Source organism: Sphaeramia orbicularis, chromosome 9, assembly GCF_902148855.1.
Source record: "Sphaeramia orbicularis chromosome 9, fSphaOr1.1, whole genome shotgun sequence".
Lineage (NCBI taxonomy): Eukaryota > Metazoa > Chordata > Actinopteri > Kurtiformes > Apogonidae > Sphaeramia > Sphaeramia orbicularis.
The window spans coordinates 54,062,625-54,088,810 of record NC_043965.1 but is presented as its reverse complement, the minus strand read 5'-3'; the positions used below and the strand labels follow the sequence as shown (position 1 = coordinate 54,088,810).

The window sequence follows — 26,186 nt, the reverse complement described above, 5'->3', positions numbered from 1 at the left end:
ATTTCCCTGCGACGGACCTTCAAGTTGCCCTAGCCACTCTAATTTACATCCAAGAGTCATTTCAGCAATTGTCACGAATCTGTATAGAGAGTAGGAGAGAGCAGACAAGGCACATTAACTGCCTTCAGCAAATTATTGATGCACCAATACAGCGGAACCGGACAGCTGTGGATGAGTCAATGGTGGGACAATGGAGTAGTTGACGACCATATATGGCATGAGAATTTTCGTATGTCCAAACATCGTCCATCCATCCATCCATTATCCACCGCTTATCCGGGGCCAGGTCGCAGGGGCAACAGTCTAAGCAGGGATGCCCAGACTTCCCTCTCCCCAGACTCCTCCTCCAGGTCTTCTGGAGGGACCCCGAGGTGTTCCCAGGCCAGCCGAGAGACATAGTCTCTCCAACGTGTCCTGGGTCTTCCCCGAGGTCTCCTCCCAGTGGGACATGCCCGGAACACCTCCCCAGGGAGGCGTCCAGGAGGCATCCGAAACAGATGCCCGAGCCACCTCAGCTGGCCCCTCTCGATGTGGAGGAGCAGCGGCTCTACTCCGAGCTCCTCTCTGGTGGCCGAGCTCCTCACCCTATCCCTAAGGGTGCGCTCAGCCACCCTGCGGAGGAAACTCATTTCGATCGCTTGTATCCGGGATCTTGTCCTTTCGGTCATGACCCAAAGCTCATGACCATACATCAATGAAAAGGAAATTTCACACACTTCAGCGTGTCCGTCTGCATGCAGATTTACCCCAAAAATGCACATCTAAACGTGGAATTGAAAGTGAGAACACAACGCCACTTTGGCGTTTTCGTTCAGATCATTACTGTCTAAACATAGTCATAGTAGAGGACTGAAGATAATCAAACCAATCAAGAGTGGACTCATTGTCTGATTCATTTCTTAACATCATTATCATGATTTGATGTGAAGCTTCCTGCTTCACATGCAACTTTCCTCTTTTCTTATTCAACCTTTTTGGAGCGGAAATTGTGTCTGTGTGGAGGAGATATCAGTCACATCTTCTCTGGTAAATTTGTCAATGTAAACCATCACTATCCAAAAACAGTTAATTAAAAGAAGAAAAACAGCATTGTATAGTAGTAATCATTGCATTCTATGATGCAGTGATTACTGTGATGGTGGGGGTCTTACCATAACTAACTTATCGTCACTCAGGATTCATAAAGATGCTTATTGCTAACAATAGTAATGTGCCTCTGTACCAAACCTCTTTAGAAATCTCCTCATCCAAAAGGGTACAGGGAATATTATATGTGGGTTAAAACACAGTAATGTCCTGTCAGAGTGAACTTTAATTGATTCTGACATTTATTTCAATATGAAGTAGCTCCTTGTTTTGGATTATCCCTAATGGTCCAACTAAAGCAAAAATGAATTCAAAAGTAAAAATTTGGGTCATTTAGCAACACGAATCTTTCAAATTGTCTCTAAAATGTCATGTCAGAGAGATTTCGAATACTGTTTTGACCCTCGTACATATTACCCACCTGTGTATACTGTATGTTTCAGGGCACAACACTTTAGTTGTTTGTCAATTTCCCACCTAGCTACATGTGCAAGCCACCTAATTAGTTTGTATATAATGATGAATGTATAATAATTAGCAAAAGTCCTAGGCCAACATTAGGTTTGTTGGTTTAGTACAGTTCTCATGTCCACATATGTATTTCTCAGTGTCTGTATCCAATCTGAATATATGTGAGGTATGCACAGCAGTAAAAACAGCTTTTGGGGGGAAAAGAGCATCTATAAACCAATGATAGTATTTAGTGTGACCTCCGTTTGCACATAACATGGTTTCACCCTTTTGTTCAGACAATATGAGATTAATTGCATTAATTCTCTGATGTTTGATACCAGGTTTCATTCAAACTCTTATCAAATGTTTGTAACTGTTTGTGCTGCTTCTTGTCATGGGGACAGGGGTCACACTGACATAGTCACTTTAATCTTTAGAACCAGTTAAGTTTGTTTTGTTTTTTGTGTCTTTCAAGGCTGTGCACATATTTCCCATGTCTTCTTGTTGCATCTGAATGAAGGGGATAAATATGTATGTTCATTTCAACCCTGCAAGCACAACAAACCTGAGCCTTTCTGTACTGCAACTCACAATTTTAACTGCCTTGATTGATTTAACATGAGATTCTTAATTTTAGTCAAGAATGTTTTAGCTTTTGTTTTAATTATCTCTTATTCCTGTTGTAATTATTTTTTTTTATTTTTATATTTTCTGCACTTTCTTTTTGTTTAATGTTTTATTCTCCATGATTTTAATGTAATTTTATGCATTTGTAAGCTTTGTGTATGAATGGTGCTATGTAAATTAATTTGCCTTGCCATGTCTTGCACAGAACAGAGAATATTATGACAAACTGTTCCTAAGTTACATTTTTTGTTCATGATATACAGTGATAATGGTAAGCTACATACATCTATTGAGGTAGCGTACAATATATAAAGTTATATTACATCAACATTAGCTCATGTTACCGCTGACAAACACTAGACACCTCAGTACCACAGCACCACTCCCTCATTGGGGTGAGGCTAGACTCTATTTCAACTACTCCAAGTCTTGTTTTTATCTCTGATTCTAAATTTCTATGAAGATTTAGCAGAATTGACTTGTTTGACTTTACAAAAGATGCGAAATGAAAGCAAATGGAAAGAAAACTGGAGATGAAATAGGTTGTACTCAAAGATTTAAGGACTGATAAACTGAGCCACAGGAAGCAGCTGCAATACAATGGGAAGTACCTTTAGTTTGCTTCCTGTTTACCGGGCATCTGCTGGTTTTTAATATCACACATCCAAGAGGAGATCAAACCCAATGCAGGGAAGAAATACCTATCTCTTATAATGGTAGGTCCTTTTAGATGTGCAGTTTTGTTCATCCATAAAATAGTGGCAGCAAAATCTTAATATTTTTCCAGTAAATATACCTGCCAGGTTTCATAAACATTTTCCAAATTGTTAAAGATGATACAAACAGATTAATTTTTACTTTTTTAATTATTTAGGACATATCATTGTTCTGTGGAAAATAGATAGATATTTCAGTAGGGCTTAAAGTGATGGTCTGACTGACACTAAAACTGACAGACAATACAGGAAGTAGACAGGAACACATCGTCAAGGAAAGTGGCTAATATTAGGATAACCTTGGTGTTCACTGCTTATGTAAGGTCCCTCAGAGTAACTCGAGGACAGTTTGTTTCCTGACAGTTGCCAATAGACAAGGGAAAAGAATAACATCTCTCTCTCTCACTCACTCACACACACACACACACACACACACACACACATACACACACACACATATACTCCAAACATATATGGGTCAGATCAAGCAAAAGTGAACATTAGTATCAAAAAAGTTCCACCTTTCATTTCTCAAATAGGCTCATTTTTTTAGCTTAAAAACTCTATTTTATGGAACTAATAATAATAATAATAATAATAATAATAATAATAATAATAATAATAATAATAATAACTAGAAGCACTCGGAGAGCGCAGACCTCCGCCAAGGCTGATCAGTGGCCCCCCCCGTGGGCCCCCCCACGCCAAGGAGGTTATGTTTTTGCCAGGGTTTGTTTGTTTGTCTGTCTGTCTGTTTGTCTGTCCGTTAGTGTGCAACATAACTCAAAAAGTTATGGACAGATTTTGATGAAATTTTCAGGGTTTGTTGGAAATGGGCCCCCCCGTGGGCCCCCCCACCCCCGATCACCACCAAAATTTAATAATTTCTTCCTTATCCCATTTCCAACAAACCCTGAAAATTTCATCCAAATCTGTCCATAACTTTTTGAGTTATGTTGCACACTAACGGACAGACAAACAGACAGACAGACAAACAAACAAACCCTGGCAAAAAAAAAACATAACCTCCTTGGCGGAGGTAATAATAATAATAATAATAATAATGATAGATTTTATTTGGTGGCACCTTTCAAGTCACCTAAGGTCACCTTCCAGACAATAAAAAGCATAAAATAACAACATTAAACATAATTAAAACCAAACATTAACCTAAAAACAAGTGTAGTGCACAGTGTCCAGTTAAAGTGAATATGCCAGTTTGAACAGATGGGTTTTGAGTTTGGATTTAAATGTTGTGATGGAGTCTGACTGTCTTAGGTGTGTGTGTGTGGGGGGGTGTGCCATAGTTTGGGTGCCGAGCAGCTGAAGGCTCAGGCACCCATGGTGCTGAGGCGTGATGTAGGTTTACAAAATTTCACTATCACTTGTACGAAAAAATATATAAAGATATAATCAATACTAGAAGCACTCTGAGAGCGCAGACCTCCGCCAAGGCTGATCAGTGGCGCCCCCCGTGGGCCCCCCCACCCCCGATCACCACCAAAATATAATCATTTCTTCCTTATGCCATTTCCAACAAACCCTGAAAATTTCATCCAAATCTGTCCATAACTTTTTGAGTTATGTTGCACACTAACGGACAGACAAACAAACAAACAAACAAACCCTGGCAAAAACATAACCTCCTTGGCGGAGGTAATAAAATGAAACCTGAAAAGGACTGAAATATGCAAGTGCACTATGAACTTTAATAATAATATTTGTTCTTGTATCAGTGATATTTTCAGTCTGTGAATCTGTTGAACTAATTATTCAACAATACATGAATATCCAAAGGTTCTGTCCGGTCCAATTATTAGTCCAATATGCTCTGCTATTATCTGTATATATATCACTACAGTTGTAATATGTCTGTTCAATAAAAGTTTAGGATCATATTTGTAGTGTTTTAGTTCCAGTCAGTCTTTTATTGTGATACTGAACAAAGGTCCAAATTGCTGTCCCTGTGTCACATCAGATTTGTGTTCATACAAACTGATCCTTTAAACATTTGTATCCAATACTGATCACAATTGTAGTTTAACACCAGAGCTAAAGCCCTATGTTTCATTTAGGATCCATTTCTTATGATTGTACATTTGCGTAAAGCGAAAAAAAAAATCAGGGTCAATTTGAGTCCCTGTGTCACACAACAGTAATTTAAGTATTTTTACCCCAAAATTGTATTTCTGTAAACTGTATCCCAGCTGACATGTCCATGTGGGCCCCAGAAGGGTTACATCTGGGCTGGATATAAGGGTCCCATGTGGGTTTGTCCGCAGTTTCCATGGTGGCCCCACATGTGTTTGCCCATATCAGAATCAGAATCAAAATCACAATCAGAATCTCTTTATTGTCATTGTACCAAGTACAATGAAACTGAGGTAAAGCTCTCAGGTTAAGTGCAAAAATTTACAGACAGACAACAAATATCAGTAAAAGGCACAGTTATTTACATTAAAAAATAAAAACTTTTGCAAACTTAGATATTTGTAAAACATAGAATTTAAGTAGTGCAAAAAACATGAGAAGTAGTGCAAATGACATGAAAGATAAATATTATGGGATAAATAGTGTGAAGAATAAATAATATAAGATATTCAGATCTCTGATTCTGATGTGGGCAAACACATGTGGGGCCACCATAGAAACTGCGGACAAACCCAAATGGGACCCTTATATGCAGCCCAAATGGAACCTTTCTGGGGCCCACATGGACATGCCGGCTGGGACCATGTGTCATGTGACAGTACTTACTCAGACCTATTCATACATGTATTAAACATGGAGATCGGTTACTGAGTTTAAACACAGACTAATAAACAGGACATGTGTCCCTGTGGCACTGCTGGATCTGGCCTCTATTCACTCGTCTGCATCTTCTCCACAGACTGCGGAGTGAGAAATGGATGGATGTGCAGGTGGGAGACATCATCAAACTGGAAAACAACCAGTTTGTTACAGTAAGTGAACTGGACAAAATCCAAAAGTTCAAGCTATTACCACTCACTTTATTCGAATTAACTGAAACCATACATCTGACTTTTTTAAGTGAAGTGACTGAAGTTTTCCAAAGTCTTTTGAAGTATTGTATTTTTATTTTCATATGATGATCTTTTGAGATTAATCTACTGTATAGCCAATTTTCCTAAAGTTTTCTGTGATTTCGGGAGGCTTAGGCTGTGTGAGGTTTTCCTGTTGCTTTGACTTTAACTAGTTTGCATAATTTTGGACAGACGTATTTATATTTTTATCTATCATATAATATTTTGCCAATACTAGATGACATTAGGGTTAGGGTTAACTCTAACACCAATCCACATTTTCCTAATTGTACATGCATCTATGATTCTGCAGTGTTTCCAGTATTATGTTGCAGTGAACTCATGCCACACCTGAGATTTATAATAAGACAAAAACATTTTTAAAAACATTTTTACACCCAAAAGTGTCTGTGTGAATCAGACTTACTTCACATGGGAACCCAGAGGTTTTCATCATTAGGTCAATTATAGGTGAATAATAATAATGGATTGGATTTGTATAGCACTTTTCCAGGCACCCAAAGTGCTTTTCATTGCATCCATTATTCACTGACTCCACAGTGACACACTGGGGGGGGTAAACTACATCTGTACCCACATCTGTCCGGGGACAGGCTGATGGAAACATGGCTGCCAATCTGTACCAACAGGCTCTCCGACCACCACCAAACATTCATCCACATTCACATTCCAACACTAGTGTGAGTCACACTGGGTGAAGTGTCTTGCCCAAGGACACAACGGCATGTGACTGGGACGGAGCAGGATTTGAACCGACGTCTTCCACCTCCTGAGCCACAGCCACCTGATTCAGACTAATGCAGTCTGAAACTAAACACTTAAGTGTGAACAAACACTAATGTATCCACATAAAGTGAAACAAAGTCACCAGCCAAGTGAATGCTACAGACGGTTTAGTGCAGGAGTCAGCAACCCTGGTCCTAGAGGGCCACTGTCCTGCATGTTTTAGATGTTTCCCTCTTCCAGCACACCTGATGGTCATTATTAGGCTTCTGCAGAGCTGGATGATAGGCTGATCATTTGAATCAGGTGTGTTGGAAGAGGGATACATCTAAAACATGCAGGATAGTGGCTCACTAGGACCAGGGTTGCGACCCCTGGGTTAGTGCAACACTCCCTGTAAAATAACATAATTTCAGCACTATTATATTCCCTCTGAAAAGCAAATTAAGATCAATCCTATTTTCAGAGGGTGAGATGGCCCTGCTCTATATTCAAGTGTGCATTGCTGTGTCTGCTGCTGACATGCACTCTACTGATGCCCTTCAGGAGCATATTTAGATGACTCAGTTAGGGTAAAATTGAGGTACCCCTCATAAGAGCAGACCCACAAAGAGAAATCAAACTCCAAATTGAAGTCAGTGGCACTCATGAACTCTAAAATGTTTAATGCGCATATCTACTATTTGACAACATGTTCCTTTTATTATTTGGAAAATATTGTTTTCTTTATTTAATGGACACTTTGAGTTTGAGGTGACTTTGGTCTGACATGTTCCTCCACGGTTCCTTAGGTCCTTAGATTGGTGCTTCTTATTTATTCCTAGGTTAAGTTCGTTGTCTCTCTTACTCTGTCCATCCATTGTTAACAACTCTCCTGCTATTTGTCACTCTTTAAGTTAGAAATCTAACTCCAAACCTGAAGGTGCAGCTGTATTATATGTAACAGTGTTTGATTGAATTAGCATTAAATGGATTGTGTGCTTCATGATTTCAGGCTGATCTCCTGTTATTGTCCAGCAGTGAACCCCTTAACCTGGTGTACATTGAAACAGCAGAACTGGATGGGTTAGTAACTGTTTGTTTGTGTGAGTGTTTGTGACCCCCCCCCCTCGACTTGTTGTACTTTCTCTTTTTCTTTTTTATCAAATCTTTCTCCTCTCCTCCTCCTCAGAGAGACTAACCTGAAGGTGAGGCAGGCTCTACCAGTAACAGGAGACCTGGGAGATGACATTGAAAAGTTGGCAGACTTTAATGGTACGACTTCTACACAGCATGTGCAGTAGAGGATCTGTTGTTGCTGAACACTGCTGTAAGCTTTGCCTTTTTACTTTCAGGTGAGGTACGCTGTGAACCCCCCAACAACCGCCTGGACCGCTTTACAGGAACACTAACCTATGCTGGCCAGAAATATCCACTAGACAATGAAAAGATTCTGCTGCGAGGCTGCACACTCAGGAATACAGAGTGGTGCTTTGGACTGGTGCTGTTTGGAGGTGTGTGATGGGACAAATGGAAACGCATACAGTTATTGTGTATTTCTTGAATGACGTGATCCATACTGAGACAAAAACATGATGTCCTCCTCCATTTGTTCCATTCATAAGAGAGGCTATGTGTCATGAAAACCTTGAGGGAATTTCTTCACATATCATTAGCCTCATAGCATTATTGTCTAACTCATACACAAATGGACAGAAGTATTGGGACATGTTGACTTCAGGTGCTTCTTTTCTAACAGGGGTCTGGGTTACAAAACAATAATGACAAATATCATAATATAGTTTTGTATTGGGATAAATATCATTGCTTTGGTTTAAATTGTTATCTTTTCCAAAATGCCTCAGAGATGGTTTTTACTTAATTTCTCTCAACGTTGATTTTTTTTATCCATGACTATGATTTTAAATGCTCTGCCTCTAAATTTCTAAAATATTTTTTACGGTCTGACTAAATAATTTTGTAACACAACTACCCATCTCCTTTCTTCACATCTGACTGGGGAAGAAAAATCTCCCATTAAACCTTAAGGAAATATTGATATTTATAAACTATATGGACATAAATATTAGGACACATGTCTACAGCTGTAAGATGTCCTGTTTAAGATGATTTTACATATAAACATCAATATTAATAATCAATATTATATTTATCACAATATAAAACAATATTATGGCATGTGTCATTATTGTTTTGTATCCCAGACCCCTGTTAGAAAAGGAACACCTGAATTTAACATGTCCACATACTACAGTCCATTTGTGTATGAGTTAGGCTATTATGCTATGAGGCTAACGATGTGTTACAATACAGTACAAACATTTTCTTGGATTCCACACTGAACTCATTCAACTTCTCCTTTTGCAGGTCCCGAAACAAAGCTGATGCAGAATTGTGGGAAGAGCACGTTCAAACGCACCAGCATAGACCGACTGATGAATGTCCTAGTCCTCTGTGTAAGGCTTTGTTGGCTTCGTCATTCATCATTCCTTTTGACCTGTTCTCAGGACTGCCAGCAGTTTACACACCTGTATTTAGATCTGTGAATAATGACCTACCAATGGACTAAGTTTGAAGACTGTTTTTCACATACATCAACAAATAGATATTTGGTGACATTATAGCTAGTTTTCTCAAACCTACTTGAAAGCTTTTTTGGAAGATATTTATTGATTAGAAGTCTCCTAATGTGCATGATTAGACTCTGTGGTTCTTTGACCTGTGAAAAAACTTCCATTTTGTCATCCTTGTGTAGATTTTTGGTTTCCTGGCCATAATGTGCACCATCCTGGCCATAGGGAACTTCTTCTGGGAGATGAACGAAGGCTCACAGTTCACTGTATTCCTGCCTAGACAAGAAGGCAAAGATGCTAAATTCTCTGCCTTCCTCACATTCTGGTCCTATGTCATCATCCTCAACACTGTGGTGCCCATCTCTCTCTATGTTAGGTAACAATATTTTGACTCTACTGCTTCTTGTGTGATATTTATTAGAAAAACTAAATGCAGCTTTTTTGAAAGAAGAAAAAAGCAGTGAGTTTTCTCCTAATCTTGCTGCTCTGAACAGTGTGGAGATAATCCGACTGGGGAACAGTTTCTATATCGACTGGGACAGGAAGATGTATTTCGCACGGAACGATACCCCGGCTGAGGCCCGAACCACTACACTGAACGAGGAGCTCGGCCAAATCAAATACGTCTTCAGCGACAAAACAGGAACACTCACCCAAAATATCATGACCTTCAACAAGTGCTCCATCAATGGCAAATCATATGGTAAAAAACATTCCTTTTTGTGTAATTATGATGAATCATGGTTATTTTAGTCTCTGGATATCCTCAAATTAGAGAATTACCTAAGGAGTGATCAGAACTTTTATTTTCTTAAAGCAGAATTGTGGCTCATGAAAGAAAGTACCTATGTTTATTAACACCAACAAAGCCAGTGGCCACACCTCTAAATTATTGTATTTTCACAGTGTGTTATTTTCAGTTCACTTTATTTTAAAAAAGCGACAACATGTGCACTGTGAGTTTTTTGCAAAAATTAGTGTTAGATGATCAGTGCATCACTGAGCAAAAATGGTGATTATCTCTTTTATTTTTGTAAAATTGTTGAGGCTTTGCTTCGGGTAGCTGCAAAACTGACGTGTTAATGAGTGCATGAATGTTGTCATTAGGAGTGGTTTTAGTGATTGGACCACAGAGTGATGTGAGCAGCCCATCTATGAGCCACACTCTGGTCATTAACCAAGGACCTGCATTGTCTCTGGATAAATCAGTGATAAAGAAAGAATTGTATTCAAGTACAAATAAGTGATATTGAATTCCAAGAAAAATACAAGCACAATCAGGAAGAGAAGGACAACACAAAAATAATGCTACAGTCAAAGAAAACAATTACAACAGTGTGGTGGGAGTGCAAATAATTCATAAACTGAAGGTCTGTTCTATTAAGAGTTACTAGAATAGGTTTGCTTTAATAATCACAATGCGTACATGTATTCTTAAGAATATGTTTCTTGTGGCTTGTGTGTCAAAGATTTTAAATCCATGTTAAAAAACAACTTATTAGTTATTAGTAATTATTTTCTGTTTTTCTCCTTATTTGCAGGTGATGTTTATGACTATACAGGCCAAAGAATAGAAATCACTGAGGTGAGTGGATTAGAACAACACAAAACAAACGGGTAAAATATGGTACGTCCTCGTGTCACCTATAGAGGGGATTTGCAGATGTCGAGCCCTTCTCAGTAGAATAACATTACATTTATCCTGGTTAAGGTAGCTGAAAGTATTGGTTTAAGGAAGTCAAGAACCTTGTACTCACCCACATCTTACTTTCAATGATTTACCACTTCCGTCTTAAAGATGAACAGTAACACTTGATTTCACAGGATAACGTCTAATCAGATAAGCTGCCACAAGTTTACCTTGACGCTACATAAAAAATATTAGGCAATCTGTGTTGCATACTGTTGTTTTTTTCCTTTCGTCGAGCATCAACATTTGTTAGTCCCCTACTTTTCTGTCTTCCTCTAACCAGAGTACAGATACAGTGGACTTCTCATTCAATCCACTGGCCGACCCTCGCTTCATGTTCCATGACCACGCCCTGGTGGAGGCGGTGAAACTTGAGAACCCAGAGGTCCATGCCTTCTTCAGACTGCTGGCCCTCTGCCATACTGTGATGGCCGAGGAGAAGACAGAAGGTGAGGACAGATGGAGTGTATCTGTGGGAGTAAGAAAACACAGCCCGTATGAGAAATACACTTCACTAGCCAACACATTAAAGCACATCTGCAAGTTTGAAGACAGTTGAATCAGCCTGAGTTCTGTTGTTCCTGTGTTTAAAGGTAGTTGTTAGACAGCAACAGAACTTGATACTCTTTCAGGTTTTGTTCACACTACTTGCTCAATTCATTTTATGGTATGTCCAGAATGTACTCCAGAATGATGGATTTTGCAACACTGGACAGCAAAATAATCACATGAAATATGGTTTGTTTACGTAAGATCCAATTGCAATTCCAGGTGTATTTTGATAGACGCATTGTAATCCAGTCACTCTGACCACTCAAACTGGCACACACTGTGACACACCATGATCGAATCCAAAGTAATGAAAGTACTGAGGCGCATCCAACAACAGTCCATGGACAGATGCAGAATTAAATAGTCTGTCAGAACCAGTGTTGTCAACTTAGTGATTTATTTGCTGGACATTTATTTAAATTCTTAGTAACAAATCTACAACTTTAGCAGCAGATTTAAGTCATTTTAAGTAGTGATAGATATTTCTTAGAAAGTGTTCCTCTTGCTTTTAGCAATGACTGTGTTCAGTGAGAGCAGCAGCATTTAGTCGACCAATCAACAGCCAAATAGACAAACAAGTTATGAATGGATGTACGTGGTAACCACTCACTGATGCTCTTTGACTGGGAAACTCTGTCTCAGTGTATAGAAGCATGTTTGTTCTTTTTCAAGTTCTGTGTCAGAACTGAAAAAATATTTATTTTCCGCAATCCACAGTTACGGGTACATGTAAATATCAACATGATGGTGTCATAAATACGCATCCATATCATTCAGCTACGTCTGAACAGGATTTAGCTACTTTGCAGTTTGGAAGGAACCTACGAGGAAAGGACAATGAGGAGAAATGTGTGTAGTTTACTGAGATACAGATACAGGTTGTGGTGTTTACACAAAAAATCTAATCTGACCACTTGCAAATTATACCACTAAATCTTTAAGACTTTGTCTTAAAGATTTGAATTATGAAATACATTTAGGTTGCCTCTCTGGACTAAAACTTGCAAACCTAGAGCAGGATGTGTGAGGGAAGTGCATTCATATGCTTCTAATAACTGAACTGTACACACTATTCCAGTGACAGAGGAATATTCATACTCTAACAGTAAAAAGAATATAGATTTGTACAACTTTAGGATATACCGATTATAGCAATGAAGTAAGAAGTCATGAAAAGGAGACTAAAATTTTGTCCATCTTTCTTGTTCAGGTGAGCTTTTATACCAAGCCCAATCTCCAGATGAGGGAGCATTGGTAACAGCTGCCAGAAACTTTGGATTTGTCTTCCGATCTCGAACTCCAGAAAGTGTTTCCATCATGGAAATGGGACAGCAGCGCAGCTATGAACTCTTGGCTATCTTGGATTTTAACAATGTTCGTAAAAGAATGTCTGTGATCGGTGAGGAACCCAACACAAACACATACTTTAAATGATATTTTCTCTTTAGTGTAGCCTGGTAATATTTAGGTTTTTAATGCCTATTTCTTGGTGTGTCTTTTAAAACAGTCCGAAGTCCAGAGGGGAAGCTCTCTCTGTACTGTAAAGGTGCAGACACCATCATCTATGAGAGGCTGCACCAGTCCTGCAGCAAACTGATGGATGTCACCACAGAGCACCTCAATGTCAGTAGTCAGTAGCTATGGAAGAATTACTTGGAAAAAGAGCACAGATTTTCTGCTACTCTGAGGATGTGTTTGCCAGTGAACTGGCTCGTCATCGTGTGTCGAGTGTGTTTGTGTGTGTGTTTATAGATACAAAGTTTATCTTAATGTTCCTGTACCACACCCATATGAGGACATAGCTGAACATAGCCAACAGAGGTATCAACCAAAACCATTCATGCTTCTTTCTTTCAGTGGACTGAAATTTTTTTTAGTAAATAGAGAAATCCATTATGTAAACAGGTTTCATCACATCAGTTTGGTTCATAAATCTGTTTTATGGTTTAGGATCATTGAAGGTCTGTAGCACAGAGCAATTCATCAGCTGATCAAAGGCTAATTTGTAAAATTTTAGTTTTACAATTTTCAAAATGAATATAACTCCAATGAAAAATAACACAATTCTATCAGAATGGAAGTTATTATTGGGATTAATATTATAGTACAATATGTAAATTTGGATAATTGTTTGTAGACATATCCTGTGTAGTCTGCTTTTGTAACGTATAATTGCCCTGTTTTCTCTCCTGTTACTCCACAATACTTTTATTCTGGCTTTATACATTAATTCCTCTTCTTAAGTTCAGATTTCCAAAACCTAAACAGACATTTCATTTCTTTTTTCCTGCATAGTTTATTTCTTAGATTAGCCAAAATTTATGTAGCTGGGAACATGAATTTAACTTCTGTGTATATCTACAAATACCATTAGCTTGTGTGTGTGTGTGTGTGTGTGTGTGTGTGTGTCAGTGTGTGTGTGTGTGTGCGCGCGCGTGTGTGTTGTTCTTCCAGATTGTGTTTGTTGGGTTAGTGTGTATATGCTCATGCAGCGTTCATCCATATTTGTCCATGTGTGTTGTCGTGCAGGAGTTTGCAGGGGAGGGGCTGCGGACTCTGGCCCTGGCCTATAAGGATCTGGATGAGGACTACTTCAGCCAGTGGAAGCAGCGCCACCATGAGGCCAGCACTACCCTGGCTGACCGGGAAGACAAACTGGACCAGCTGTACGAGGAAATAGAAAAGGATCTCCTGGTCTGTTCAAAAAAATAGCTGGATTTACCAGCGTTAAACATCCAATACATCAGCCTTTTTCTTTATATTATATATTACACAACATATATGTAAGCTAATGGAATGTAATTGTGTGGCATAATTGTGTTTCCAGTTGTTAGGTGCAACAGCGATTGAAGACAAATTACAGGATGGAGTACCTCACACTATAGAGCAGCTGTCCAAAGCTGACGTTAAAATCTGGGTTTTGACCGGCGATAAGCAAGGTATAAGTTCTATCAGCTTTTGTCTTCTATGTCAAACAATAATGTACAGTAACGTCAAAGAAGAATGTATTCAACCTCAGGCACTTGTTTTTCAGTTAGTACTCATTCCACATTCTACTTTACAACTCGATTGACTATGAGAAAGTAACAATTTCTTTTGTGAAGACAGTGTCATTGAAATGTGAACACCGTACAAACAACAAAAATATGAGAAAAGTTGCAATATCAGAGAATCATCCTTTGAACGGAAAATGTTTCTAGTTGTATTTCTACATTTTATTGACTTATAACTAATATTTCTATTTTTTTTTTTTTTTTACTTCAGAAATGTGTATTCCTACGGTGGCCCAGAGGTGCAACAGGCCAAAAAATTATCCACTAGATGAAAAAAATTATCTACTTCAAGAAAAAAAAAGAGAACAGCCTAAAAAAATTATCCACGAGATGAAAAAAATTATCTACTACAAGAAAAAAAAAAGAGAGAGAACAGGCCAAAAAAATTATCCACTATAAGGAAAAAAAAAAGAGAGAACAGCCTAAAAAATTATCCACTAGACAAAAAAATTATCTACTGCAAGAAAAAAAGAGAACAGCCTGAAAAAAATTATCCACTATAAGAAAAAAAAGAGAACAGCTTAAAAAAATTATCCACTAGATGAAAAAAAAATCCCCAATAAGAAAGAAAAGAGACCAGCCAAAAAAATTATCCACTAAAAGAAAAAAAAAAGAGAACAGGCAAAAAAATTATCTACTAGCCCAAAAAATTATTCAATATAAGAAAAAAAAAAGAACAGGTGAAAAAAATGATCTACTATGAGAAAAAAAGAGAGCAGCCCAAAAAAATATCAACTATAAGAAAAAAAAACATCATCCACCTTTTCAATTACGGGGGCGCTGTTTACCCGAAAGGTGCCTTGCTTTAAAATTAAGACCACCACAAAAAATAAAAGGATAGGCTGAAAAATTTTAAGGCTTTCGGCTAATGTGGCTAATGCTAAGGAAGTACCCCACCGGAAGTGGAGGTCGTGCGCTAAGAAATAAAGTTATTTTAAAATATAGATATTTCCATTAATATAGTTTGCAAAGCAGTTAAATGATTAAATACGGTTCCAGTGTCTGCTCAAGGTTAGGCATGGGCGTTAAATGGTTAAGGTTAGGGTATGGTTGGGGTTAGTTTTCGGTGGTAAATGGCCCTTGTGTGCACTGTGTGAAGGTTCGTTGCTAACCTAATGCTAACGCAAAAAGTTGACGGCAACTTTGTGAACTACCAGTGCGAGTAAACAGTTGTGTGATTACGGTGTTGAATTGTTCAACTGCCTGACATTCAATATCATTTTTGATGAATATTCGCTACAAGAAGTTCTAAAATTATTTTATTTTGAGAGGAGGAGAAGAGGAGCTTCCTGTGGAGCTCCACTATCATGGCATCGCCCATTTGTTGAGAGACAGCGAGTGCATATTGCGGCACCGACACCTGGTGCCGTGGCACCTCGGCTGGTGCGGCACCGAGGTTGATGCCGCGAGGTGTCGTGGCACCTCGGCTGGTGCCGCGACGTACCGCGGTACCACGGCTCGGTGCCAGGTACCCCAGCACGGCACCGCGTACCATGGCTCGGTACCACAGCTCAGCTCGTTGCCAGGTGCCGAGGCACTGCGGTACCACGGCACACATCTTTATCTCCACAAAATGTCCTTCTTGATCTAGTGTTAGTGAAGACACTCCGTTTGAGTTGAGGAGCAGAGGTCTACCTGCAAACAAATGGGCAATGCCATGATAGTGGAGCTCCACAGGAAGCTCCTCTCCTCCTCCTCTCAAAATAAAATAACACAAAGTTGCCGTCAATTTTCGCGTTAGCATTAGCTTAGCAACGAACCTTCACACAGTGCACACAAAGGCCATTTACCACTGAAAACTAACCCCAACCATACCCTAACCCTAACCTTAACCATTTAACGCCCATGCCTAACCTGGAGCAGACACTGGAACCGTATTTAATCATTTAACTGCTTTGCAAACTATATTAATCTAAATATCTATATTTTAAAATAACTTTATTTCTTAGCGCACGACCTCCACTTCCGGTGGGGTACTTCCTTAGCATTAGCCACATTAGCCGAAAGCCTTAAAATTTTTCAGCCTATCCTTTTATTTTTTGTGGTGGCCTTAATTTTAAAGCAAGACACCTTTCGGGTAAACAGCGCCCCCGTAATTGAAAAGGTGGATGATGTTTTTTTTTTTTCTTATAGTTGATTTTTTTTTGGGCTGCTCTCTTTTTTTCTCATAGTAGATAATTTTTTTCACCTGTTCTTTTTTTTCTTATATTGAATAATTTTTTGGGCTAGTAGATAATTTTTTTTGCCTGTTCTCTTTTTTTTCTTTTAGTGGATAATTTTTTTGGCTGGTCTCTTTTCTTTCTTATAGGGGATTTTTTTTTCATCTGGTGGATAATTTTTTTTAGGCTGTTCTCTTTTTTTTCTTGTAGTAGATAATTTTTTTCATCTAGTGGATAATTTTTTTAGGCTGTTCTCTGTTTTTTCTTATAGTGGATAATTTTTTTGGGCTGTTCTCTTTTTTTTCTTGTAGTAGATAATTTTTTTCATCTAGTGGATAATTTTTTTAGGCTGTTCTCTTTTTTTTTTTTTTCTTGTAGTAGATCATTTTTTTCATGTAGTGGATAATTTTTTTGGGCTGTTCTCTTTTTTTTCTTGTAGTAGATATTTTTTTTCATCTAGTGGATAATTTTTTTAGGCTGTTCTCTTTTTTTTTTCTTGTAGTAGATAATTTTTTTTCATGTAGTGGATAATTTTTTTAGGCTGTTCTCTTTTTTTCTTATAGTGGATAATTTTTTTGGGCTGTTCTCTTTTTTTTCTTGTAGTAGATAATTTTTTTCATCTAGTGGATAATTTTTTTAGGCTGTTCTCTTTTTTTTTCTTATAGTGGATAATTTTTTGGGCTGTTCTCTTTTTTTTTCTTGTAGTAGATAATTTTTTTCATCTAGTGGATAATTTTTTTAGGCTGTTCTCTTTTTTTTTCTTGTAGTAGATAATTTTTTTCGTCTAGTGGATAATTTTTTGGCCTGTTGCACCTCTGGGCCACCGCAGGTATTCACTGTAAAGGTCTGTTTCATTTGGTTAGTTTTATGGGGTTTTTTTAGAATGAAAGGATATTGATTACAACATTAATAAGTCACTGCATTCGATGAGAATAAAAGTTTAATTCATTACTTCATCTGAAGACATAATTTTAGACAGATGGTGGGATATTGCATACTGTGCCTTTTCTGGTTCCTGCCCATTCATTCATGTTAATTATTTTGGTGACAGAAACTGCAGAAAACATTGGCTACTCATGCAACTTACTGCGAGAGGAGATGAACGAAGTCTTCATCATCTCAGGAAACTCACCAGAAGATGTCAGGCAGGAGCTGAGGTGAAAAGAAAAGACAAACAGCGTCTCCGTTCAAAGTCCAGGTCATTGATGGCAGTTTTTTAGTTGTGTATTTATATATTTATTGAGCAGGAATGCAAGAACCTCCATGAAACCAGATGCAACAGAAGACTCCATGTTCATCCCAGAGAGGATTTTGAGCAACCGTGTCAAAGTGATCACAGATGAGGTGGTGAATGGAGAGTATGGGCTTGTGATCAATGGACACAGTCTGGTACGTCATGAACAAGCCCATCCCACTTTCTAATCTCCCGCATATTTGAATGTAGCTTCATGAGTGCTTTTGGTCCCTCAGGCGTATGCCCTGGAGCACAGCATGGAGCTGGAGTTCCTGAGGACGGCGTGTATGTGTAAGGCAGTCATCTGCTGCAGGGTCACTCCTCTGCAGAAGGCTCAGGTGGTGGAGCTGGTCAAGAAGTACAAGCAGGCCGTCACACTGGCTATTGGAGACGGAGCCAACGACGTCAGCATGATCAAAGGTACCACAGCGTTTCCCGTGTCCGAGCTTACTAAACTCACTTCTGCAGATGTTAGTCAACAGCCACAACAGCTGCTTGAAAATGGAGTCAGTGCTTAAACTAACACCAATCCATGGTACTCCATTAAACAGCAACTTTTCTCTAGATATAGTCACTACATTTTTTTTCCAGGAGTCATGGTGCTCCTTGATAGGATACTAAGGCTAAGGGGATCTGTTTTTTTAATGACTGGTGTGATTGACAGTTCACTCACCATTGGAGTCAGACTTTCGGAGCATTATTTATTCCCTTTCCTCCCGCTCTAAGCTTCTTCACCCTTACTCTCCTGCTCGATCCCTCAGGTCAGCTGACCAGCTATTCCTTCAGGCACTGAGTTCTGTACCAAAGCCTGCTGCTGCTCCTAAACTATATATGACTTTACCTCTGCACATTCAACAGGCCTCTTCACTGTCCAGTTTAAGAACTCAGCTTAAAACCTATTTTTACTCCTTTCCTTTTGACCCAACATGAGTCTCTGCTGTTGTTTTAGGGTTTTGTTGTATTTACTATTTGTATTGTTTGTTTGTGTGTTTTACAGTTCTGTTTTTATGATTGATGCACAACTGTGGTTCTTAAACTGCTTTATAAATAAAGTTGAGTTGAGCTGAGCTGAGCTGAGCTACAGTTATTGAACACAACTCTATGTGTTGACATTAATCAAGTCACTGAAAATACTTGGTGTCAAAACATAGCATTCCTTTGTAGCAGTGCTTTCAGTATGTCCATAATATGCTAGTGTTAGCTGGGCCTTAAAGCTCAAAGATTTAAATAGCCAGCGAACCTTCAGGGGACATCGCAGCGGTATATCCACTTCTATTAAACAGCCTGGGGTTTAAGTTTGGAATTATAAAATGCATAAAAAAACACACCATTTTTTCTATCTTACCTTCTTTTAATTCTTTATGTTTCTGCCATCCTCTGGCAAAACAACAAATGTGGTTGCATTAAACTAATATAAGCTCATAAAAGGATGATTCAGATATCAGTCAGAAACAGCATTTGTCTGTCTCTTTTTTTGTTTCCTGTGGATTCACATCCCTTTAAATCTGCATTGTAACGGTGCATCTCTGTGTCCAGCGGCCCACATAGGTGTGGGCATCTCCGGTCAGGAGGGCATGCAGGCTGTGCTGTCCAGCGACTACTCATTTGCCCAGTTTCGCTTCCTGCAGCGCCTCCTGCTGGTGCACGGTCGATGGTCCTACCTACGAATGTGCAAGTTCCTGCGCTACTTCTTCTACAAGAATTTCACATTTACATTTGTACACTTCTGGTATGCCTTCTTCTGTGGCTTCTCTGCACAGGTGAGATGTTTATGAAAACGAAAGGTGAAGGAGAAAGAAAAACTATTAAAAAATATGGTGTCATTTAATGTCAGTCAGCACTCAGCCTCCCTTGTAACAGTATTGATGTTATCAAATCTTATCAATTTTCTCTAATTGTTTTCATGAACAAATCTAGTTCTGAACTGTTGTTTGAGAGGAATACCAGGAAAGTATGAGGATTCTAAACCTACAGTTACAATGGTGGTGCTGTAGTAGAAAGTGTTGGACGGTTTAGTTGTACTTTTTGCACTATAATGTGTAAAAGTATTCATATTTGGATCATGCTAGACTGATTACTTTGTGTGTGTGATTTGTCCTGTAGACGGTGTATGATGAGTGGTTCATAACACTCTACAACCTGATGTATACAGCGCTGCCTGTGCTGGGAATGAGTCTGTTTGACCAGGTAATTGTTTTTATGCATATATGTGTTTAAATAAGCTTCATTTTGTGTTGATTTTATGCATACTCAGGGAATTTTATTAATAAGAAGGATAAAAGACAGATAGAAACCATTAGATCAGAAATTTTCATCTTCGGAGCTGTAATTCCTTCATCTTTGTCTCCCTCTGCTGGTAAGGATGTGAATGACCTGTGGAGTTTTCAGCACCCTCAGCTCTATATGCCTGGTCAGCTCAACCTGTACTTCAGTAAGAAGGCCTTCTTCAAGTGTGCACTCCACAGTTGCTACAGCTCCTTGGTGATCTTCTTCATCCCCTACCTTGCCATGAACGACACAGTGAGGGATGATGGGAAGGACGTTGCTGACTACCAGTCATTTGCCCTCCTCACCCAAACCTGCCTCATGTTTGCTGTCAGTATTCAGGTACAGAGCTTCCCTCTTTGATTTTATTTTTTTTTAGCATTTGCTGGTGTTGGGTATTGGAGTAACAAATGCATAAATGTGTGTGCAGTTGGGCTTTGAGATGGCCTACTGGACAGCGGTGAACACATTCTTCATTTTGGGCAGCCTGGCCATGTACTTTGCCGTTACCTTCACCATGTACAGCAACGGCATGTTTCTCATGTTACCCTCAGCATTCCCTTTCATAGGTGAGTAGAGACACCTTTGGACTTGGACACATATTTCTCTTTACATGTCTCCAGATCATCAGCCTCATGCCATAATTGCCTTAGTCATATTTTTAGGATATCTGCATACAAAGAAGCAGCAGTGTTAGGAGAGTAAAGTTACATATGTATCACACTTTGACCAAAAATATGACTTAGGCAATTATGTTGTGAAGCTAACGATTTTTATCAGTTGGTTTTCTCCGTGAAATTCCTTGAAAATGTTTTTGCTCATGCTTTTTCAGCTTGGCAGTATAATACAAATTAGTACAGTGCAAGAAGTAAGTTTGGGGTGTTTATGAACTGGTTTACACCTAAAGTAAATATTTCTGCATTATTCTAACATTTTGGCTTTACTTTGGAATGATGTTTTAACTTTATTTTTATATATTTGTTTTCATTCTTGAAATTTCAACATCCTCATGGCCTGATCACAATCGAGGGTACCAGAAAGGGTGCACATATAGATAAAAAATAATAATGGTCTATCAAAAAATTAGACAGGCCATTTTATTTGTCTGATATTTCTCTTTTAAAGTCCAAAATATTTTTGTATTATGGTGTCTACTACAAATTTTGCAGGCTTGCCCCTGTCAAATCAGAAATTATTGGGTGTACAGACACTCCAGCCTAATAGCCTCCATATTTAATGCCTACAAAGATATACAAATGTTTCAGCACTCAGGAGAATCATGCATTGTTTATTGCATAGATGTGGTGTCCAAAGCATGCATGCTGAAAAATTCCATATATTGACAGAAACAATAAAATTAGACCGACATATTTTGAATATGGTGTACGGATACTACTTGATGTACGAACTTTACCAGATTGGAATGGAAATCTGTCTGAGCACATGGTGGCATCTGTGTTCGATCTGGAACTAAGTCTTGCTGGTACAGGAGGACAGAAACATTTGTGAACAAGTTATAACAACATATCTATAAGGCATATACGCCATATTATTGATGGAAGTATATTGGTGTACGGACACTACATGAATTTTGGTAAATAACGCGCCATTGAAAACATGTGGTTCAACGTAAACATCCGTTTGCGACATTGTCCCCAAATTTCTGCAGCCAGGGAGCATACCAAAATCTGTCTAGTTGTGCATATTTAGTCTTAATAATACTGAAATAACAGGTTCCCATTCTATCATTACAATTAAAGGGCTGTAAAAGAAGGGTTTTCACAACAAAATGGTTGATTGTCTTAATACTGAAAATAAGAATTGATAATCAAACAGCTGTTCAACAAATATGATCAATAAATGAAAAGCAATGTGATGTGTATATTTTGTAATAAAAAAGACACAGGAGTTGAGCAGTAATTATTTATTGTGTTACAAAACATTATGTACAATAATTTTGCTCTCTTATAACAATAAAATTGTGTTTCATGCTCATTGGGTTGCCATTTTATCAGTTTTTATCCGATTTCTTCAAATTTAGAGGATTGCAAGATCTAGTAATAAGATGGCCAAAGAAACATTTTGGGAATGGTTTTGGGGGTATCTTTTTGCAACACTGATTAATAACTGATGTAAATATACTTATACACCTTGATTGTGATCAGGCTGTCAACATTATTCTTATCACTGCAACTTTGCTTTTGAAAAGTCAACGGTATTCTTGACATTTTGATTTTATCTTAATGTTCCCAATTTTTTCTCAACATTTTTACTTTATTTTCAAATCACTTACTGATAAAAGATGTTTTGTGTCTCTCTAGAACAGCCCGAAACTCTCTGAACCAGCCAAACATTTGGCTGACGATCCTCCTCACCTCCATCCTGTGTGTGCTTCCTGTAGTTACATACCGCTTCCTGATGATTCAGCTCTGCCCCACTATCAACGACAGGGTACTGTTCACATTTGTGTCTGTGTGCTCGCTCATGTCTCCCCAGGTTATAAAAATCATATATAGTTTCTTTAGAGTACAGTGTTTAAAGTTTGGCTTAATGTGTGTGTTCAAGACTGGTGAATGAAAAAGTTACCGTGGTCTGATGTGTGTGAATAATGTGGGTGGAACACTATCTAAGGTGCAGTTTAACATGGGTCAAATGTAACCCTATGCCTAAGCAATAATGGGTGATGTGGGCTGCTAGTAAAAGGTCAGAAAAGAAAGTAGTAAACAAAGATCTGATGGAAGCACTGTTGGTATAACATTAATCGTAACTTCTATATTTGCTTGTAGAATAGATTCAACACTTCATCAAATTGCTGCCCAAACGTGTGCAGATTTTTACATGAACCTTTTAACTGCTGCTCTTTTTCATGGAACCATAACTAATCTAACTGGTAGTGAGAGGCCAGAATGCATGTGTTGAAATTCATTTGAAAGGGAACACCTTCTACTTTCTGTGTTAAATATGTGACAGAAACAACCCAAACTACATCAGTTTAAACATGGCTGAAATCTAAACTCAACAATAACCTGTTCAAAGCTTATGAGGTTATCATTCTGACATTCTGTCCCTCTCTGCCTAAACCCTCAGGTGATATTCAAGGTGAGACAGGCCAAAGCAGCGCCTCCCCCTCTGCCTCGACGTGCCCGTATCCGCCGTACAAGCTCTCGCCGCTCAGGTTACGCCTTCTCACATGCACAGGGCTACGGCGACCTGGTAACATCCGGCCGCTTCCTGCGTCGCCCGGCCGTGTCGCGATCCTCAGGTTTTGCCCACACGGGTCGCACCACTACAGGTTTCAGCCCCATGGGGCGATCGGCCGGATACAGCCCAACGGGACGGCCGCAGAACGTCAAAGTCAACGACGTAGAGGTGACCTCCCTGCAGATGTACAGGACTATGGACCACACTCTCTGACGGAGGGTGGGTTCACTTTAAGACAGTGAAGAGATTCCTGATGAAAGAATGACAACCTGCCAGTTAAATCCCGTTGATCTTTGGGAGCTTCGTACCCAAACTCTCCAGACACCTTTGAATTAAAGGGTTTTCCTGGACCAGGTTCTTATCTGCCCAATCCCCCACCACAAGTTTGAAGTGAAGATGACTTTTACTCCAAGCCTTTCATTTGGATTTATCAAAGGGAACCACCACAAGCTGCTGGATATAAAGAATATTTTCCCTCAGTTGTGAGTGATAATGTACAAAAATGCCTGATACAGAACCATGAGAGACACTAGTACCAATAACAGGCTGATTTTCAAATTGTGAAAGGAGCATCATCGTGTTTACAGACTACCCACACTGTCTTAACGCTGGGAGTCCGCATGTATAGCAGTGCTTTGGTCAGACGAGAAAACCAACAAAGCCAAGATGCACAATTGAATTTTGTACCTGAAGTATCTTTTTAAAGCATTTTTACATTCTTATTAAAAAAAAAGGACAAGCAAGCAGCACTTTGTCAGTGTCCTGCAGCAGAAATGGGTATAAAAATCACTTCTATGCAATCCAACTGAGGACGAGCAAATTTTTAGCATTAGTTTATTCAGAAAGATTGTAAAAGTTGATTGTTTTAATTCAACCTAAGAGTGAGCCTTAATTCCTTTGTAGTTCTGTGGGGATCCTGGACCCCTTTCTTAAAAGGTCTTTAAAGGAGTTATTTGTAATATTTCCACTTTAAAATGTTTTTTTTTTTTAAATAACTATCATCTTTGTGTAAAGAAGTGATAGTTTTGATGTTATGCCAAAGATGTTAATTTTATGTTTTACAGAGCTATGTATGGCAGTTAGCATGCTAACAAGCTAGCCCAGGACTACTCTGTTTTGTAATGCCAATTGGTAAAACCACAGTGAGTCTCTCCATCAAATGACAACTGATGCTGAATCTCCAAATATTTCTTCTAGACTGGTAAATGGATAAAGTAGATTATTTACAATGGTATAAATTGCCAGGTTCGCTTTTTAACTACCAGTTCTATCAGTTATCTGCCAAAAGAGGCCATTTTATGCATCAAACAAAGCAATCATTGAGATATTGATTGGAAAATTCAAAATTAATGTAGCTGAAACAACACACGCCACAGAGACAAACTCTCCAAACTCAGTGGTTTTCCTGTAAAAAGCTACAGGCCTAAAGTAAAGTATTTCTAAATTTAATTAGACAAATCCTGTCAAAAGTTGTGTTACTTATCCAGACCTTATCCATGAGCTTTGTGCCAGTGCTAGAGGAAGGTCTGGCATCTCCAGTATCTTTCTGAAAGGAAGAAGAATGACATTCCTAACAATCCTGAAAAACAGAAATATTCCCTTTGATTCTTGCAGGATGCTTCCAGTGAGGTCAACTTAGCTGTTCATTTCAAGAGAGAAGAAACCTTGAGGACACCACAGCCCAGTTTTCACTGTTTACCATAGCTTGATACTTTGAGGACAGACCTGAGGGCAGGTGCATATAGTAGTTTATGAAGTTCAGCCTTACAAATAACTCCTTCAATTCTTATATTTACAAATAAGGTCAAAGTGGAATTGGTTCCGTAATTTGTGTAGGTTTTCATTGCCCAGCTCATCATTCTTCTTGGTTCAACTTGACCCGAGAAGAACTACTAAGAAAAATGGTTCCATATTTGCACAGTAATAATATTTAATATCTGATCAGTGAGATTGCCCAAACCTCTGCTCTTCCATATCTCATGGTATCCATGAAAATAAAGGTCTTATTCACTTGTTTGGAGTGATGAATGCCTTTACATAACAAACTTGATAAAGCAATGTTAGTATCTGGAACCGAACAACTGTTTACATTAACTGTATGTTTGGAATTCTGATTGCGCAGTTGGTTCCTTATCCAAGAGTTGAATGTTTGAAATCAATCGAATCCTGTTCTTCTGGTTTCGTAGTGTCAGTCCTGTTTGTGCCTGCAGCATTATGCAGCAAATGGAAGAAAATCATCCACCACTGAATTTTCAGCACTATTGTCAAGTCATTTTGTGGTACTTTCCAAAACAAAATACATTTATCATTGCATGACAATCTATGTATGACTATCTGAAGGCCTAAAACATAAGGGATCAATGTACATTGTGACCATTTCATATCATTTTTGTAACAATAATTTTTGGAGAAGAATAAAAAAAAAGATTTAAAACCACAGTAAAGTCTTATCAGTGAAGTTGTACAGGTATCTGTTATAATGTGTGTAAATATAGTAGGTAGAGTTTTATTATTGATTATTTGGGGAATGTGAGAAAAGACTGCAAAATGAGACTGCACTTGACATTATAAGTGTAAGTTTGGTATTAAAGATGGAATTATCAATTAATGATATGGTAATTACCAAATTACAAGCAGGCAATAAGTGGGTATATTTCAGTAATATTACAGGATATTAAAATAATGTTGGCTTAATCTAGAGCTGAAACAATTAAATATTTAGTTGTTCACTATTAAAGTAATGCATTTTTTAAAGCAAAGGTAATAATTTCATGATTGCTTTCAGCTTC

The 26,186-nt window shown here is 38.5% G+C and overlaps 1 protein-coding gene across 2 annotated transcripts in view; it reads left to right on the top strand.

Moving 5' to 3' along the window:
* LOC115425618 (phospholipid-transporting ATPase ID-like) overlaps positions 1–24,380 on the top strand; it is an 80,429-nt gene extending 56,049 nt beyond the window's left edge. Inside the window, exons 7-28 of one of the 2 annotated variants that reach the window (XM_030143265.1) lie at positions 5,773–5,845; positions 7,665–7,735; positions 7,842–7,924; positions 8,005–8,163; positions 9,038–9,126; positions 9,426–9,619; positions 9,738–9,946; positions 10,785–10,828; positions 11,217–11,382; positions 12,696–12,884; positions 12,993–13,108; positions 14,015–14,179; positions 14,313–14,424; positions 17,749–17,854; positions 17,945–18,086; positions 18,168–18,351; positions 19,468–19,691; positions 20,035–20,118; positions 20,293–20,538; positions 20,627–20,769; positions 22,518–22,647; positions 23,284–24,380. In XM_030143265.1, coding sequence (XP_029999125.1) covers positions 5,773–5,845; positions 7,665–7,735; positions 7,842–7,924; positions 8,005–8,163; positions 9,038–9,126; positions 9,426–9,619; positions 9,738–9,946; positions 10,785–10,828; positions 11,217–11,382; positions 12,696–12,884; positions 12,993–13,108; positions 14,015–14,179; positions 14,313–14,424; positions 17,749–17,854; positions 17,945–18,086; positions 18,168–18,351; positions 19,468–19,691; positions 20,035–20,118; positions 20,293–20,538; positions 20,627–20,769; positions 22,518–22,647; positions 23,284–23,610 — 3,256 coding nt within the window. In that variant the 3' untranslated portion in view covers positions 23,611–24,380. Of the gene's footprint in view, positions 1–5,772; positions 5,846–7,664; positions 7,736–7,841; positions 7,925–8,004; positions 8,164–9,037; positions 9,127–9,425; positions 9,620–9,737; positions 9,947–10,784; positions 10,829–11,216; positions 11,383–12,695; positions 12,885–12,992; positions 13,109–14,014; positions 14,180–14,312; positions 14,425–17,748; positions 17,855–17,944; positions 18,087–18,167; positions 18,352–19,467; positions 19,692–20,034; positions 20,119–20,292; positions 20,539–20,626; positions 20,789–22,517; positions 22,648–23,283 lie in introns of those variants that run through there. The other variant, XM_030143264.1, reaches the window with a different exon arrangement.
* The last annotated feature ends 1,806 nt before the right edge of the window (positions 24,381–26,186 follow it).